Genomic DNA, 13,962 nt, shown 5'->3' with positions numbered 1-13,962 from the left:
GATACAGCAGCAGGAAGGAAAACCTCAGAGGACTCTCAGATGGGAGATTGCTTTTTGGCTGGTACCTTTGAAAACTTGTTTTTCTTCAGGGTTCAGTTACTTTGTAAAGAAATTACAAAAGAGGCAGTCAAGGGACTGAGGTAGGGGATCTGTATTCCGCTCGGTATTGTTCAGGATTGGAATTAGTTATGTTTGAGTCCGCTCATGCTGAAAATCTTAAGCATCATCTCAGCAGTGCCTAGATTTCAGACAGACAATGCAAAAACATTTACTCTATGCAGAAAGCACTGTGTGTTCACAAAGCCATTTTACAAAATACTTAAACTCCAGACCAAAGACAACTCCCAAGGACAGCTCCAGGTCAAATCAGCAGGGATGTGAAGGGTGGTATAAATGGAAAAAGCAGCATTTCTAGCACCAACTTGACATTCAGTGGATATGCACAACAAGTGTAGCATACATACCAAAGGGATGAAAAGCAGTATGTCTAGCAGAAACAACACTAAGACGTAATAAGAAAAAGCAACCCCTCTCTCATCCACTAACTGTCCCCGGCATTCCTGGGGCTAGTTTCATTCCTGGTAGAAAGCAGGTGCACAACTCCCTTTGACTTCAATGGAAACTGCAGCCACTCACAGCAAAGCTGAATTTGAATCAGTATTAGTACAATGGCTTTGCACCTTTAGAGCTCAAATCTGACCTCTTATACAAGTGCCAGGCAGGAGTAACTCCCTTGAGGACAATGGAGTCACAAAGATATAAAAAATATTCAGATTCTGTAGCTACCACGCTTAAAAAAAATAAAAATATAGCATTAGTCAGTCTAAAGCCCAATTAATTTCCTCCATGCTTCCCCGCCATTCCCATTTGGTTGAACAGGCAGCGCGCTACCTCCTATGATGATGTGTCTCAGCACCATGTCATTTGAGGAAAGGTGGATGATCTAGTGGGTAGATCACAGGACTGGGAATCAACACTCCAGGGTTCCATCACCAGCTCTGCTGCTGACTTGCTATGTGACCATGGCCAAGTCACTGAACATCCCTTTGCTGCAGTTTGACCATCTGGAAAATGAGTGAGATACCTGCTTCCTGGCGGTGTTGTGAGGCTTCCTTAAAGCTTGCAAAACACTTTGTGATCCTTGGATGAAATGGCAATGTATAATTATCACTGCTGAGACAAGAAGTCCCCAGTCCAACTGACCGGCTCTCACAGTTAATGAAACTGTTACAACCAGAATGATTGCCATTTCCTCTTTCTGTCCAAGTCAATCCAAATTCTTTTCCAAGCTCAAAGCAGCCGCACAGAGCAGTAATAAATCTTCATGAGAGATCCAGGCTGGTGGGTCTTGCTTCTGTTCATCCACATTTCAAGCAAGGAGCTGCTGAAATCATGAGATGATGCAGTCCTGCTCTCTCTGGCTCACCTCAGACTTTGGAGGCAACTCAGCGCCCATGACAACTACCTTGCTCATTAAAACAGAACCAGAGGTGCTTTCCTCATATAGTTTGAAGCCCACTCCACCGGTTTTGGTTTTTAAAAGTTATTTGCTCCAAGCTTCTTACATTCCAGGGATTTACTGGACATGACAGAAGGATTTGATTTACTTGGATAATTTTAATAATGGAAACTGGATTTAAATCTTCTTAAAAAAAATAAAAAGCACACAAACATACCCAGAGCGCAGAAGGAATGCAATTCCATCATATCACTGCCAAGCAGAGAACTGAGAAAAGGGCTGGAAAAAATATTAACGGGCACTGTAGGTATCAGCTAGGGCAAACTGTAACCTAGTGAAAAATATACATCATCGCAACATAAAGGTGCAAAAGACCCATTAGTTCATCCAGTCCATCTCACCTGGAGACAAAGGCAAGATTGTACCCTGCAACATATTTTTAAGTCTTTTCTCCAGGCGAGTTTTTAACAGCTGAGGCAATGGGATTCCCACCACTTCCCTTGGGTGATTACATATGCATTACTCATTTTATCCCTCGGAAACCGAGTGGGAGAAAACCAAGCTGGGTCTGCTACAAAAATCCATAATACTTTTAAAGTGGCACTACAATTTATTTTATGTTATGGTTTATTACTATGTCAATAGCACATGAACTTTCTCCAGAGGGGAGCAGAAGACATTAAAACCCATGCATCACAAGTGAAGCAAGGAGAAAAGAACATGATGTCTCTCCCTCAGCTGAAGTAACTATGTCAGTACAAAAGACAGTTAGAGACAAAGATAAAAATAGCTAAAAGGTGAACTGCAAAGTGCTAAGAGTCATTTGTGCCTTTTATGAAGTCTAAAGTCTGCTCTTGCTTCTAAGAATTAACAATTCCTCCCCCATCCATCGTTTTGGGAGGCATCAAGTAAGATTACAGCCCTTGTGATGTCACTATTCAGAGGCTGCAAAACTCTTGCCTATGGCCACATCTACAGTTCAGCGACTACAGCAGTACAGCTACAGCGCTGAAGGTGATCTCTTCCTTCGGTGTAGGAGGTATTTTTCCATCAATGTAGTTAATTCACCTCTCAGAGAGGCAGCAGCTAGGTTGACAGAGGAATTCTCCCATTAACCTAGTTGCGTCTACACCAGGATTTAGGTAAACCTAATGACAGCACTGAGTGCATGACATTTTTCACAGTCCCGAGTGACGTAGCTAGGTTGATCTATTTTCAAGTGTACATGAGGCCTTAATCTTCCAGCAAGCAAAGAGAAAAGATCCTGATATTTCATATGTAGCAAACATGCAGGGGAAGAGATTTTTTTTAAGGCAACTCCAGGCAGTTTTTAAACACCAAGAACAAAATGTTCAAGTCAAAAGTGAGAGTTTTTTTTTCTTATTTTGCAGTTTGCCTCTGAAACAAACCAAAGAAACACCCAGCCGAGGTGGACGGAGTCTGCTCCTGGCGGGAGGAAACACAAGGGGCTCCCAAGTCGTGTCCAGACCAGGAAAATAGGTGGTGTTTAAAGACAGGCTGGCAGATATCTTTTAACGGGCCCCGGCACAAAGAGGGTCTCAGACCTTTAGACGCCGCTCAGCTGGTCCTGGTCCGGGTCCTGCCCCCCCCCATGACCGCCCCCCCCGGCTCAGAGCGGTGCCTGCCCCTCCCCCATCACCAACCCCCCCCCCCCCCGGCTCAGAGCGGTGCCTGCCCCTCCCCCATCACCAACCCCCCCCCCCCCCGAGCTCAGAGCGGTGCCTGCCCCTCCCCCATCACCAACCCCCCCCCCCCCGAGCTCAGAGCGGTGCCTGCCCCCCTCTCCCCCCATCACCAACCCCCGCCCCCCGGCTCAGAGCACAGGCCCCGCCCCCTCAGCCCGGCCCCGCCCCCACCCCCGCCCGCGGCCGGAAGGGCCGTGGCACCGCCCCGCGCTACCTGCCCGTGCAGGAAGATGGCCTTGTCCCGCGCAGACTCCCTGAGCACCCTGCGCACGCGGAGCTCGGCCCAGGGAAAGGAACCGCCGCCGCCGGCCGGAGGCTCGGCCATGCCCGCCGCCTCCTCCCCCTCCCGCTGCCTCTTCGCGCCGGGAGCCTCCGCCATCCCTGCTAGCGGAGTACGCATGCGCCGCGGTACTAACGAGGGGGGGCGGGGAGAGGGCACTCAGTCCTCCGGCCTGCCCTGCAGAGGGCGCCCCCTGCGGGGCGGGGGCTGCTACTGGAGGGAACCACGGGTGGAATGGAGCAGGGGAAGGGTGGACGATTCCACTCACTCCCCCGGGGGGGGGGGAGGGAAACTCAAGCACTGTTGGCACCTGTCCCGTTCTCAGTCTGGGTTTCTGCCTGTGCGGCCGGCTGCCAGGTGCCAAGTCCTGGGGGCCCGTTTTCTGGACCTGTGACACAGCCCTAAGCGGAAGGGAGGCGGCAGGGCAGGGGTGTCTGTGTGCCATGGAGGGGTGGCGCCTAAGAGAAAGAGGCGGAGCATGGGGTGGGGCGGGGCCTTGGAGAAAGAGGCGGAGCAAGGCTTCAGGGTGGGTTACCAGCCCCTGGGAAGGTGGGACCCCCACACGTCCCACAGCCCCACTAACCTACTGAGGTCGGTTAAACCCTATTTAGGGTTGCTGAGCTGGTGCATCGTTCTTCTGCCTCTAGCTCCAAGCACTCCATCCACTCTGCCAGCATGGCCGGGGCCCCTGCGATGCAGAAAGGCTACCTGAACTTTCCACGTGCTGCTGATCACCGGCCACTGCCAATAACGCAGGGGCCAGTTCCTTGGCCACAGTTAAAGTTAAGCTGGGCAGTTGAAACGGGGATTTAACCTCATCACGGTGTGAAAAATACTGCGTCTCCTCCCCCTGACAGCACTTCGAACTGAGAATGATTTTCAAGAGGATCTGTTAATTAGTTTAGGAGTCACATTTTTTTTTAAACGGGTTGTTGGAAAAAAATGTAAGCAGCCACTGCCAGAGTCTTTTGTTTTAAGGATCTTAACAGAGTAACATGGATTCCTCCAACTTTCCTAGGCTACAGCTCAGCGACATGCTACAAGGTATGATTCCGCACCGCTGCTAGCAAAATGATGAAGTTTAGGTTGGGGTTAACTAGGGTATTAGCTAAGCCTAAACTAAAAACTCAGCCACTTTTCCTAAACAGGACAAAGCCAGAGCCTAAACAAGCCTCAACTCTTCTCCCACGGCAGAGTCCTTTCTGGTCTGGGCTCAGAAGTGTGCATGGAGGAGGGGCAGGTGGAAAGCAGAGAAGAAGAAGAAAAGCAGTTTACAATATGAGCAGCAGTTCTAGGGCTAAACAGGTCTCTGTGAGCTCTCGGTTTAGCCCTTTTCACCAGCATTAGATCCACTCATTAAAAAAAAAAAAAAGCACGAGAAGAGATCTGATTTAAAAAAAAACACTTTTCTGCATTCATTTGTGCACACATTTAAATTACAGTTGTTAAAAAAAAAAAGTGACGTTACACTCAAAATGCCAAAGACAAGCCTATGTGTAGCTCCTCTTCATAGGAGTGTCACAGCTCCAAAGGGAAACTTCTTGTCAGCTGATATACTCCTTGGGCTTCAAGAAATGTAACATAGGAAAGCGTGTGTGTTGTACCAGCTCAAAACTGGCTCTTAGAAAACCATTAAAGATTTAGCTGCCTATGAAAGGAAGGATGTTCCAGCAGTTAAGGCACTAGCTTAGGACATGGGAGACCTGGCTTCAAAGTCTAGCTCTGTCATGGACTGCCTATGGGCCCCTGGGCAAGTCACATGGCCTCTCTGTGTTTCAGCTTGGGGATAATAGCACTGCCCTGCTCACCGGGTGTTGTGAGGCTCAACACAGTAAAGATGCTCCAATATTGTGATGGGGGGAGGCATACAGGTACCTTAGACAGAGGTAGATTATCTGCTGTCCTATAGTTAGTGAACGTCAACAGAAGAGACTCTTGGGTTTCCATGGGTGGCAGTGCAGAGTACATTTCTCCACCCCTGCATTTAGGCAGCCCTAGGGAGCAGGGTCTGGGGGGATGCTAAGAACAAGTCCTCCTGGTGAAGGACACCACAAAGAATTCCCAGGACACACTTTGGTCTCTGCACACGAGAAGCGGGGGGGCCAGAGGTAGATTTCAGCAAGTGGCTGGACAGCGCTGAGCATGGAAAGAGGTTTCCATCGGCCCCACAGCAAATGGATTCCAGTTACTGATCTGGACAAACTTGTCTACACAATACCCATCTGGGGTCAGCTCTTAGGGCCTGTCGAGAGTAGGATAAAAGGTGTATTTAAAAAACATGGTAGTTACTTAAAACTCCCAGACAAGCCTTTACAGTCTACCTAGGGCCATAGGACATGCCTCTTAAATCAGCAAGGCCACTTGGTTCCAGAGCAAGCCCATGGGACTGATCAGAGCTTCAGCTCCCCCGCTCCACACCAACATAGCGAGTGCTGAGCAATCTGAACAGAGCTACCAGGAAAGCCTGGAGAAAGGCTAGCCCAAGCACCGCGCGATGCAGATGCTGCAATGCAGGGTCGGGATCTGACAATCCTGTCTGGGCTCCAAGACCCCAAGTGAGGACGGTATCACGAACCTCAATATTCATAGGATTACTTGGAGTCAGTGGTAAAAAAAAGGAAGTGGGTAAACCAAGCTAACCTATGCTCCAATGAGAAGTGGGTAAACACCATTTAGCCATCTTTGCCCTCGACTACAGTGTTGCTTGGAGTCACCGAAGCTCACGCCACGTCCCCTGTACTGTACAGTACAACCTGGAGCAAGCCTCATGCTTCTTCCAAGTCTTTAGCACCAGAAGCCATGTGTAAGCCCCGCTCTCTATTGGCGTTAAGCCATTCTGCTTGTCCCCTCAGCAGTGCCTGATATTAGTGTTCCTGGTGCAGAGCTGCCCGATGTGAGAGAGACATTTCCATTCAGAAGCCCTCGTGGGAGTCTGTCCCCATTGCAATTCTATAGCTGCTTTGTGGATCCGGGAATTTAGCCGCAGCCTCCCTGCAATCTGCTCTCCACGGAGATCAAAGGCGGCAGCAGCAGCACACTTTGGAGATAGCAGTGGGGATTCTTGATCCATTTCCCTTCTGCCAGGATCCGCTTTCTCAAGGCACTCCCTTCCCCTGCAGGACTCCAGTCACTATATTCCGCTCGCGGTGCTTCGACAGAGCTCCTGCAGGTCTGAGGGACACAGGACAAAAACCAGGGTCACTAAGGGATATCGGCTGGTTGTCACGTTGCAATTTGTATTGGTACCTCTCCTTCCAGAGAGCTAACTTATACCGTACCCACTAGAACGGATACAGAACCTCAGCCCCTTCTCTTTAGATCTTCCCATCCCAGAATGTTGTACAGAGTCTGTGAGCTGTAAACAGCTGCTGTGTTTCACCCCACAGATGGCAGGCATCATCCCTAAAGCCCAGAAGCTTTTTGCTATTAGAAGGTGCTATAGAAATGCAGGGTCTGATCGAAGGGCCGCTCCAGGTTGTTTAGCTTAGAACGTGCAGAGCGAAGAGCAAATATCCTACAAGAGCCCGTTAATAAGTCAACTGCCCCCTTCGGTTTACTTACAGCGCAGGATCGTGGCTTTAATTTGCCTGAAGCCGTTCTCCTTGAGCGTCACACTGATGTAATACAGGCACCTCAGCTCCCGGGGGTAATCTCGCCGGTCAATGTCCTTCAGCACGGGGATGGTGCGCCCGTTGGCCATCGGCGACTCTGCCAATGCCTGATGCATCTGGTACCTGCACCAGGGGTCCTCGAGGAAGTTGGGGGTTATTACCATGACCCAGCAGTGGCTGCCCTGAACGGCCTCGCACAGCTCTGTCGTGATGGGGCTCCCCGGCATGGAATCCCGCAACTGCAGGAAGCACCGGATGCCCTCGGGAGCGTTCTCCAGATAGGAGACCATCTCCTCGACAAACTGCAAGTCCTTGGCGCTGTGGCAGATGCACACGTCGTAGCTCTTGGCCCAGCGGGCACTCCCGGGGCTGCTGATGCTCAGCTGGGAGGCAGAAGGCCCTTGCCCTGGGCTGGCCGTTGAATGGCTGGCGGAAGGGCTGGCAGTTGTCACCGAGGAGGAGGAGGAGGGTGGTGACTGTTTGGGGACAGCATCAGAGCTGGAGCTGTGCTTGGGTTTCCGGAGGAGCTGCCTGAGCCAGCCTGTGGAGGTTAAAAGATTCAGAGTAAGATTCACTGAAGGCTAAAATGCCTCCCGGGCACATTCACAGCCCCTCCCCGGGCAGCACAAGAAGCCTCTCCCATTGAACCTCCTGCTTTCTTATCGGGGGGCCATCTGGGAGCCAGAGCTGCAGAGACCAAGCGTCAGTCCTGGCGGCCCCAGGAGCTGGGCAGACAGATCTGGTGCGAAGGTGGAGCAGTGTGCGGAGCCAGCCCTTCTGGTGCAGCAGACCGGTCTAGAGCAACACCATATAGAGAGAGAAAGAGGCCTTTCCTACATCTACAGGCCTGGAAGAGCACAGGGAGATTGTGATCGGAATGGCTGGCCTGTAATCAAAAGCCAATTAAAAAACACCTCTGGCTTTCACGGAGGTTTAATTGGAGCCCCTGGTCTTACCGGGTATCAGGTCTCAAATTCCCAGACTCTGGAATCTCAAGGTAGAGACCCAGCTTGGATCACTCTGTCCTTCTTCCTGCAGAGGGAGATCCCAGCTCCAGGTAGTTTACTGCAGGTGGGACTCTGGTGAGCTCGTAAATACTGAAGCTCTCTGTTCTGCACAGGCACTTGAGGGTGGTTGGCAGACTAATGTTTGCCCTGGTGCCCTTGGGCAAAGCTTTCCCCTCCACTCACCGCTCTGTGGGATGGTGGCTGCTGCGCTCCACCCCAGATGGGGCAGCCTTGCTGTGGGATGAAGTGTGAAACCTGACTCCTTCCCGCTTACGTCGGCTCTCATCTCCCCCACTCCCTGGTGCTGCTCCACATTAGGGTTTAAGTCAGGTTTACATGGGAACTTCCAAACTGGATTAGACCTGAGGTCCACTTAGCCCAGTGTCTGGCTCCAGCACCACATGCTTCAGGGGAAGTGCCCTGCAGTAGCAGATGTGGGATGATCTGCCCCCAACTGTTACAGTCAGAGACCAGCGCAAGCTCTGAAACAGGAGTTTTAATGTGTCAGAAATGGATATGCGGATGGTCAGGCCCAATGGTCAGCGTGGTGGCGGTCAGGCCAGGGCGAGGCAGGAGATGGAGGAAGCTAAGGCCTGTGGAGTCTGTCACCACTCTCGGGCAGGGAGCGTTCCAAGCCAGGCAGGGAGCTGGGCAGACTGAGCCGCTTAGACACCAGCCGCCCTGAGAGTCACCGGCCCAGCTCCTGGCTGGAGCCTAGCACAGGAGTGATTGACATCCCCGCATTGGCTCTGTCAGGCTCTAGCTACCTCACACCATGCCCGTCGGAAAGTGTCATCACTCATTGGATAACTCTGGATACTTCGACATCTAGTACCTGACTGGCACTTAGGAGAAAGGCCCGAAATTGTTACGGGACAGGACGGGCGCAGAAATGAAGGGCTGTGGCTGCGGCGGAAGATTTGGGATTCTGTTCTGACCTGAACTCCCAGAGGTGGGACTCGCATGACGGTGCTGGAGGGTGAGGTCACCTTCGTGATCCAAACACACTGGAAGTTAGCGGATCCCCATCTAGGAGAGGAAACTGAGGCAACGGTTGGACCCAAAGCCTCTGCTACACTTCCCCTCTTACTGGTCTCCTTCCTAAGAGAAAGAATCCCATCTTTTCTCCTAGGGAAAGTTCTCCCAGCTTTGTTGCCCTTCTCAGAAGCGTCTCTAGCTCCCATCACCCTCCTAGAGACAGGCCGGCACGTGGTATTCCAGATGGGGCCACAGAGTTGACTTAGATCTGTCAGTTTATAGGTTTCTGTATTCTCCATCCCATTCCTCAGCCAGCCTACCATCTTACTTGCTAGGTTTGGTGGCGGGGAGAAGAGGGGGTGTTGGACTGCAGCTGTGCATCAAGCCGAGATCTCTACTGAGGCTATCTGAAGCAACAGCCAGGTCCCTGTCCTGAGCGGATACAGTTCATTTAGAATCATACAAAGGTGAGCAATTTAAATGGACGAGGGGTCCTTAGTGGCTCACTTACGTCCCTTCTCAGCGAATGGGGAAGTCGCACAAGAGTAAAAACAACTCCCCCAGGCTCATCGCAAGTCAGGGGCAGAGCTGGGACAGACGCTCTGCTTCCTCTTCTCAGCCCCTCAGTCAATCAGATCATGCTGCTTAGGAGACAGAGCTTGTTTACTCACCAGCCATATCAGGAGTAACAGACAAGAGCCGCCCACATCAATCCTGACCTGGAACAGAGAGAGGGAGGGAAAGGATGACCGGTCAGCAGCGGTCATGCTTACTTTCATGCAGGTATTAAATTTAGGATGTGATGTATTTGTATGACCACAGCCCCAGTCAAAGAGCAGGACCCCCTGTGCTAGATGCTGTAAAATTCCAGAATAAACACCCCGGCCCCCAACTCCTGGGGAAGGAATGATCAGTGTTTTACTGCTCTCTCTCTGCTCTGGGGTCAACACGGCATGTCAGGCTCTAAGGCCATCCAGCCTGTACTAAAATCCATTGACTAAAAAACTCTCCTGTATATCACACCCTAAGGAGTCCCGGGTGCGGGTGAGAATACTGGCTGTAGCACAAGAGGGGGACAGCCGGCCCCTAAAAGCCAGCACAGGACTGGATACTTGGGCTTCTCTTGTGTTGCAACAGCAGGCGCTGGAGCGTGTTTGGATCCTTATTGTCGAACAAGCAGTTTCTTTAAAATAAGGAAATGAAGCAAAGGCCATTTATAGCTGATGCTCAAACTTTGCTTAGAGAAGTGCAATGCTTGGATGACCGCAGCTTGTGGAAATACACCCCAAGGTGCCAAATAGGAATCCTAGGGAACGTGAGCAGAGCACCCTCTTTGCAAAGCAGGGTCACCTGGGCTTAAGTCTATCCTACCGGGATGCAAACAGGCAGGCTCTGGCCACGTAAAAACTGTTCCTCCGCCCCAGGAGCATAACTCAAACAGCGGGGTGGTCCCACCCATGTGCAGGCTTTCTGCAGCCTGCCTTGTCCATCGGGCTCCCACAGGCTTCATCCTCTGGCACAGGGGTGACAGGCAGGCTCTGCTTCAGCTCCAGTCTTTGGGGTGCTCTGTGGGATCTGCATTGCCCAAGTCCCTGAACTGGCAAGGGGCTCTACTTGCCACTGCTCCTCAAGTTCCAAGCACCCAGTGATGGCAGCAGTGTGCTGGAAAGAACACCACTGAACTCCAGGAGGATCTGGGGTGACTTCCGTCCCTCTGAGGGGATCACCCCATCTGTGAATACTGCTAGACTATTTCTGCCAGAGATGACTTAACTCAGGAGCTCAAGTACTGCTAAGAGATTTTTGTCTTTGACAGATATCACACTGCATCAAGATACACATTGGGTACATACGATTTTTATATATATTAAATTAAAAAGAAATTAAAAGAACAGTCACAAGAGTGAAATGCCTGCAAGCTGCAAGGAAACTATTTAAAAACACTATATGAGAGGCTCAAACTACATGCATACCCCAAATAAAACAAAAAACCAAAAAGACGACCAAAAAAATCCACCATGGCTAAACAGCCGAGTAAAAGAGGCAGTTAGAGGCAAAAAGGAATATTTTGAAAATTGGAAATCAAATCCTACTGAGGAAAAGAGAAAGGAGCATAACCTCTGGCAAGACAAGTGTAATTAGGCAGGCCAAAAAAGCATTTGAAGAACAACTAGCAAACGACACAAAAACTAACGCAAAAATTTTTTGTAAGTACAGCAGCAGCAGGAAGCCTGCTAAACAGTCATTGGAGCCACTGGATGATCAAGGTGCTAAAGGAACACTCAAGGAAGACAAGGCAATTATGGAGAAGCTAAATTAATTCTTTGCATTGGTCTTCACTGCAGAGGATGTGAGAGAGATTCTCACATCTGAGCCATTCTTGTTAGGTGACAAATCTGAGGAACTGTCCCAGATTGAGGCATCAGTAGAGGAGGTTTTGGAACAAATTGATAAAATAAAGTATAATAAATCACCAGAAGCAGAAGGTGTTCACCCAAGAGTTCTGAAAGCACTCAAATCTGAAATTGCAGAACTATTAACTATAGTGTGTAACCTATCACTTAAATGAGCCTCTGTATCAGATGACTGGAGGGTAGCTAATGTGACACCAATTTTTTTAAAAGGCTCTAGAGGCAATCCTGGCAATTATAGGGGTGTAAGACTAACTTCGGTACCATACAAATTGATTGAAATTACAGAAAAGAACAGAATTATCAGACACATAAATAAAAGCAATTTGTTGGGGAAGAGTCAACATGGCTTTTGTAAAGGAAAATCATGTCTCACCAATCTACTAGTGTTCTTTGAGGGTGTCAACAAGCATGTGGACAAGGGTGATTCAGTGATTAATTACAGTGTACTTGGACTTTCAGAAAGCCTTTGACAAGGCACCACACCAAAGGCTCTTAAGAAAGTAAGCTGTCATTGGATAAGAAGGAAGGTCCCTCTCATGGATAAGTAACTGGTTAAAAGATAGGAAACAAAACGATGGAGAGAGGTAAATAGCAGAGTCCTGCAAGGAACTGTATTGGGACAGTAGCATTCAACATATTCACACACGGTCTGGGAAAAGGGGTAAACAGTGAGGTGGTAAAGTTTGCAGATGATACAAAGCTACTCAAGATAGTTAAGTCCAAAACTACTGTGAAGAGTTACAAAGGGATCTCACAAAACTGGGTGACTGGGCAATAAAATGGCAGATGAAATTCAATGTTGATAAATGCAAAGTAATGCACATTGGAAAACATAATCCCAAATGCACATACAAAATGATGGGGTCTAAATTAGCTGTTACCACTCAAGAAAGATCTTGGAGTCATTGTGGATAATTCTCTCAAAACATCTGCCCAATGTGAAGCAAAAAGCAGTCGAAGAAGCTTACAGAATGTTAGGAACCATTAGGAAAGGCATAAATAGTAAGACACAAAATAGCATAATACCACATGGTACACCCACACCTTGAATACTGCATGCAGTTTTGGTCGCCCTATCTCAAAAAAACACATACTAGAATAGGAAAAAGTATAGAGAAAGGCAACCAAAATTATTAGGGGTATGGAACAGTTTTCATATGAGGAGAGATTAAAAAGAGCGGAACTGTCCAGCTTAGAAAAGAGACGACTGAGAGGGGTATCATAGAAGTCTACAAAACGAATGGCGTGGAGAAAGTGAATAAGGAAGTGTTACTTACCCCTTCATATGTCACAAGAACCAAGGGTCACCGAACGAACGCAACGCAGAGTCAGCCTGGGGAAGTCATTGCCAGGGGATGTTGTGAAGGCCAAAACTATAACAGGGTTCAAAAAAGAACTAGATAAATTAATGGAAGGTAGGTCCATCAATGGCTTTTAGCCAAGATATCAGGGACGCAATCCCACACTGTGGATGTGCCTAAACCTCTGACTGCCAGAAGCTGGGACTGGACGGCAGGGGATGGATCCCTCAGTAATTTCCCTGTTCTGTTCATTGCCTCTGAAGCACCGGGCACCGGCCACTGTCGGAAGACAGGATCCTGGGCTAGATCCTCTCATGGCCGTTCTCATCTTCTTAAACACAAGCACACATGCGCGCGCGCACACACACTATATTTCCAAGAACACAGTACAATTATTTCTGGCAAGCTGATCTCAGGGTTTACTACGTGGTCTTGTCTCCCTCCTTGGTTACAATACAATTTAATTAAGACGACAACATAATAGATACAACAATCTCTCTCTAGCAAACACCCTTTTGCACAGATGATCTTTACACAAGATGGTCGGGAGGAAGAGAGTGCGGAAACATTTTAATTAGGCTTTGTGTGTATAATTTAATTTAATTAAAAAACCCCAACCAGCTATGTGTAATTATTTATCTATATGAGGGTATCCCCAAAAGCACCAACCACATTTTGTTACATATTTGTATGGTGCTGAACACAATGATGTCCCTACCCAGAAGACCTTACAGTCTAAGACAAGTAGGGTGGATAAAAATCAGATTATTTTATTTTATTTTTTTAAATCATCAATAAAATACTCTCTCTGGTTTAAAAAATAACAGTTACAATTAAATCCCATCACAAACATGCTAAACCTACAGTTACAGACTCATAAAAATGAATTAAGTCTGTCCAACCTACCTACCAGCTCTTGCTTCTTGCAAGTTCTGGGCTTTCAGTTTCTGAATTAATGGCTCTAGTCCGTCCAGGCTAACCACCAGCTCTTGCTTCTTCAAAGTTCTGGGCTTTCAGTTTCTGTTTCTCAGCAGACTAAAGTCACGTGCAAAGAAAGACACAGGCTGGATAGGATTGTTGTTCTGTGCTCATGTGGTGTTGGAGCTGGGCGAAGCAAGGCAGAGGAGCTAGTTAAGACACTGTCTTAAAGACAGAGAGACAAAGGACGGAGGCAAAGTAGAAAGGAACAGTGGAGTGGACTGGAAA

The 13,962-nt window shown here is 48.9% G+C and overlaps 3 protein-coding genes across 5 annotated transcripts in view; all 3 read right to left on the bottom strand.

Annotated features, from left to right (window-relative positions):
• Positions 1 to 3,568, bottom strand: part of DCPS (decapping enzyme, scavenger) — a 55,213-nt gene extending 51,645 nt beyond the window's left edge. The window contains exon 1 of the mRNA XM_067563557.1: positions 3,380 to 3,568. Within this exon, the coding sequence (XP_067419658.1) occupies positions 3,380 to 3,565 (186 nt within the window). The 5' untranslated portion in view covers positions 3,566 to 3,568. The remainder of the gene's footprint in view (positions 1 to 3,379) is intronic.
• An 822-nt stretch (positions 3,569 to 4,390) lies between these two features.
• Positions 4,391 to 12,804, bottom strand: TIRAP (TIR domain containing adaptor protein). 3 transcript variants are annotated; one of them, XM_067563595.1, is made up of 4 exons: positions 12,733 to 12,804; positions 9,713 to 9,760; positions 7,007 to 7,597; positions 4,391 to 6,616 (listed from the first exon to the last, which is right to left on the bottom strand). In XM_067563595.1, exons 2-4 carry the CDS (start codon positions 9,717 to 9,719, stop codon positions 6,576 to 6,578), a joined length of 639 nt encoding a protein of 212 aa, XP_067419696.1. In that variant the 5' UTR covers positions 9,720 to 9,760; positions 12,733 to 12,804; the 3' UTR covers positions 4,391 to 6,575. The 3 variants fall into 3 exon arrangements, with proteins under 3 accessions (XP_067419696.1, XP_067419688.1, XP_067419679.1); XM_067563587.1 differs by lacking the exon at positions 12,733 to 12,804 and adding an exon at positions 9,002 to 9,052 and having other exon boundaries at positions 9,713 to 9,761; XM_067563578.1 differs by lacking the exons at positions 9,713 to 9,760; positions 12,733 to 12,804 and adding an exon at positions 8,247 to 8,964.
• A 1,016-nt stretch (positions 12,805 to 13,820) lies between these two features.
• Positions 13,821 to 13,962, bottom strand: part of FOXRED1 (FAD dependent oxidoreductase domain containing 1) — a 29,933-nt gene continuing 29,791 nt past the window's right edge. Inside the window, exon 12 of the mRNA XM_067563531.1 lies at positions 13,821 to 13,955. The gene's annotated coding sequence lies outside the window, so the exon portion shown is untranslated. The remainder of the gene's footprint in view (positions 13,956 to 13,962) is intronic.

Source organism: Emydura macquarii, unplaced genomic scaffold (genome assembly GCF_026122565.2).
Source record: "Emydura macquarii macquarii isolate MOO-44397 ecotype Brisbane River unplaced genomic scaffold, CSIRO-AGI_Emac_v2 contig_312, whole genome shotgun sequence".
Lineage (NCBI taxonomy): Eukaryota > Metazoa > Chordata > Testudines > Chelidae > Emydura > Emydura macquarii.
The sequence above is the reverse complement of the archived record's forward strand: the minus strand, read 5'-3'. Positions and strand labels throughout refer to the sequence as shown.

Coding starts and splice junctions, on each gene's coding strand:
- TIRAP (XM_067563578.1), bottom strand. CDS start 8,349: ATGAGAGCCGACGTAAGCGGGAAGGAGTCAGGTTTCACACTTCATCCC. Junction 7,598..8,246: donor AGCCACCATCCCACAGAGCG/GTGAGTGGAGGG, acceptor TAACCTCCACAG/GCTGGCTCAGGCAGCTCCTC. Junction 6,617..7,006: donor TAAAGCCACGATCCTGCGCT/GTAAGTAAACCG, acceptor TGTGTCCCTCAG/ACCTGCAGGAGCTCTGTCGA.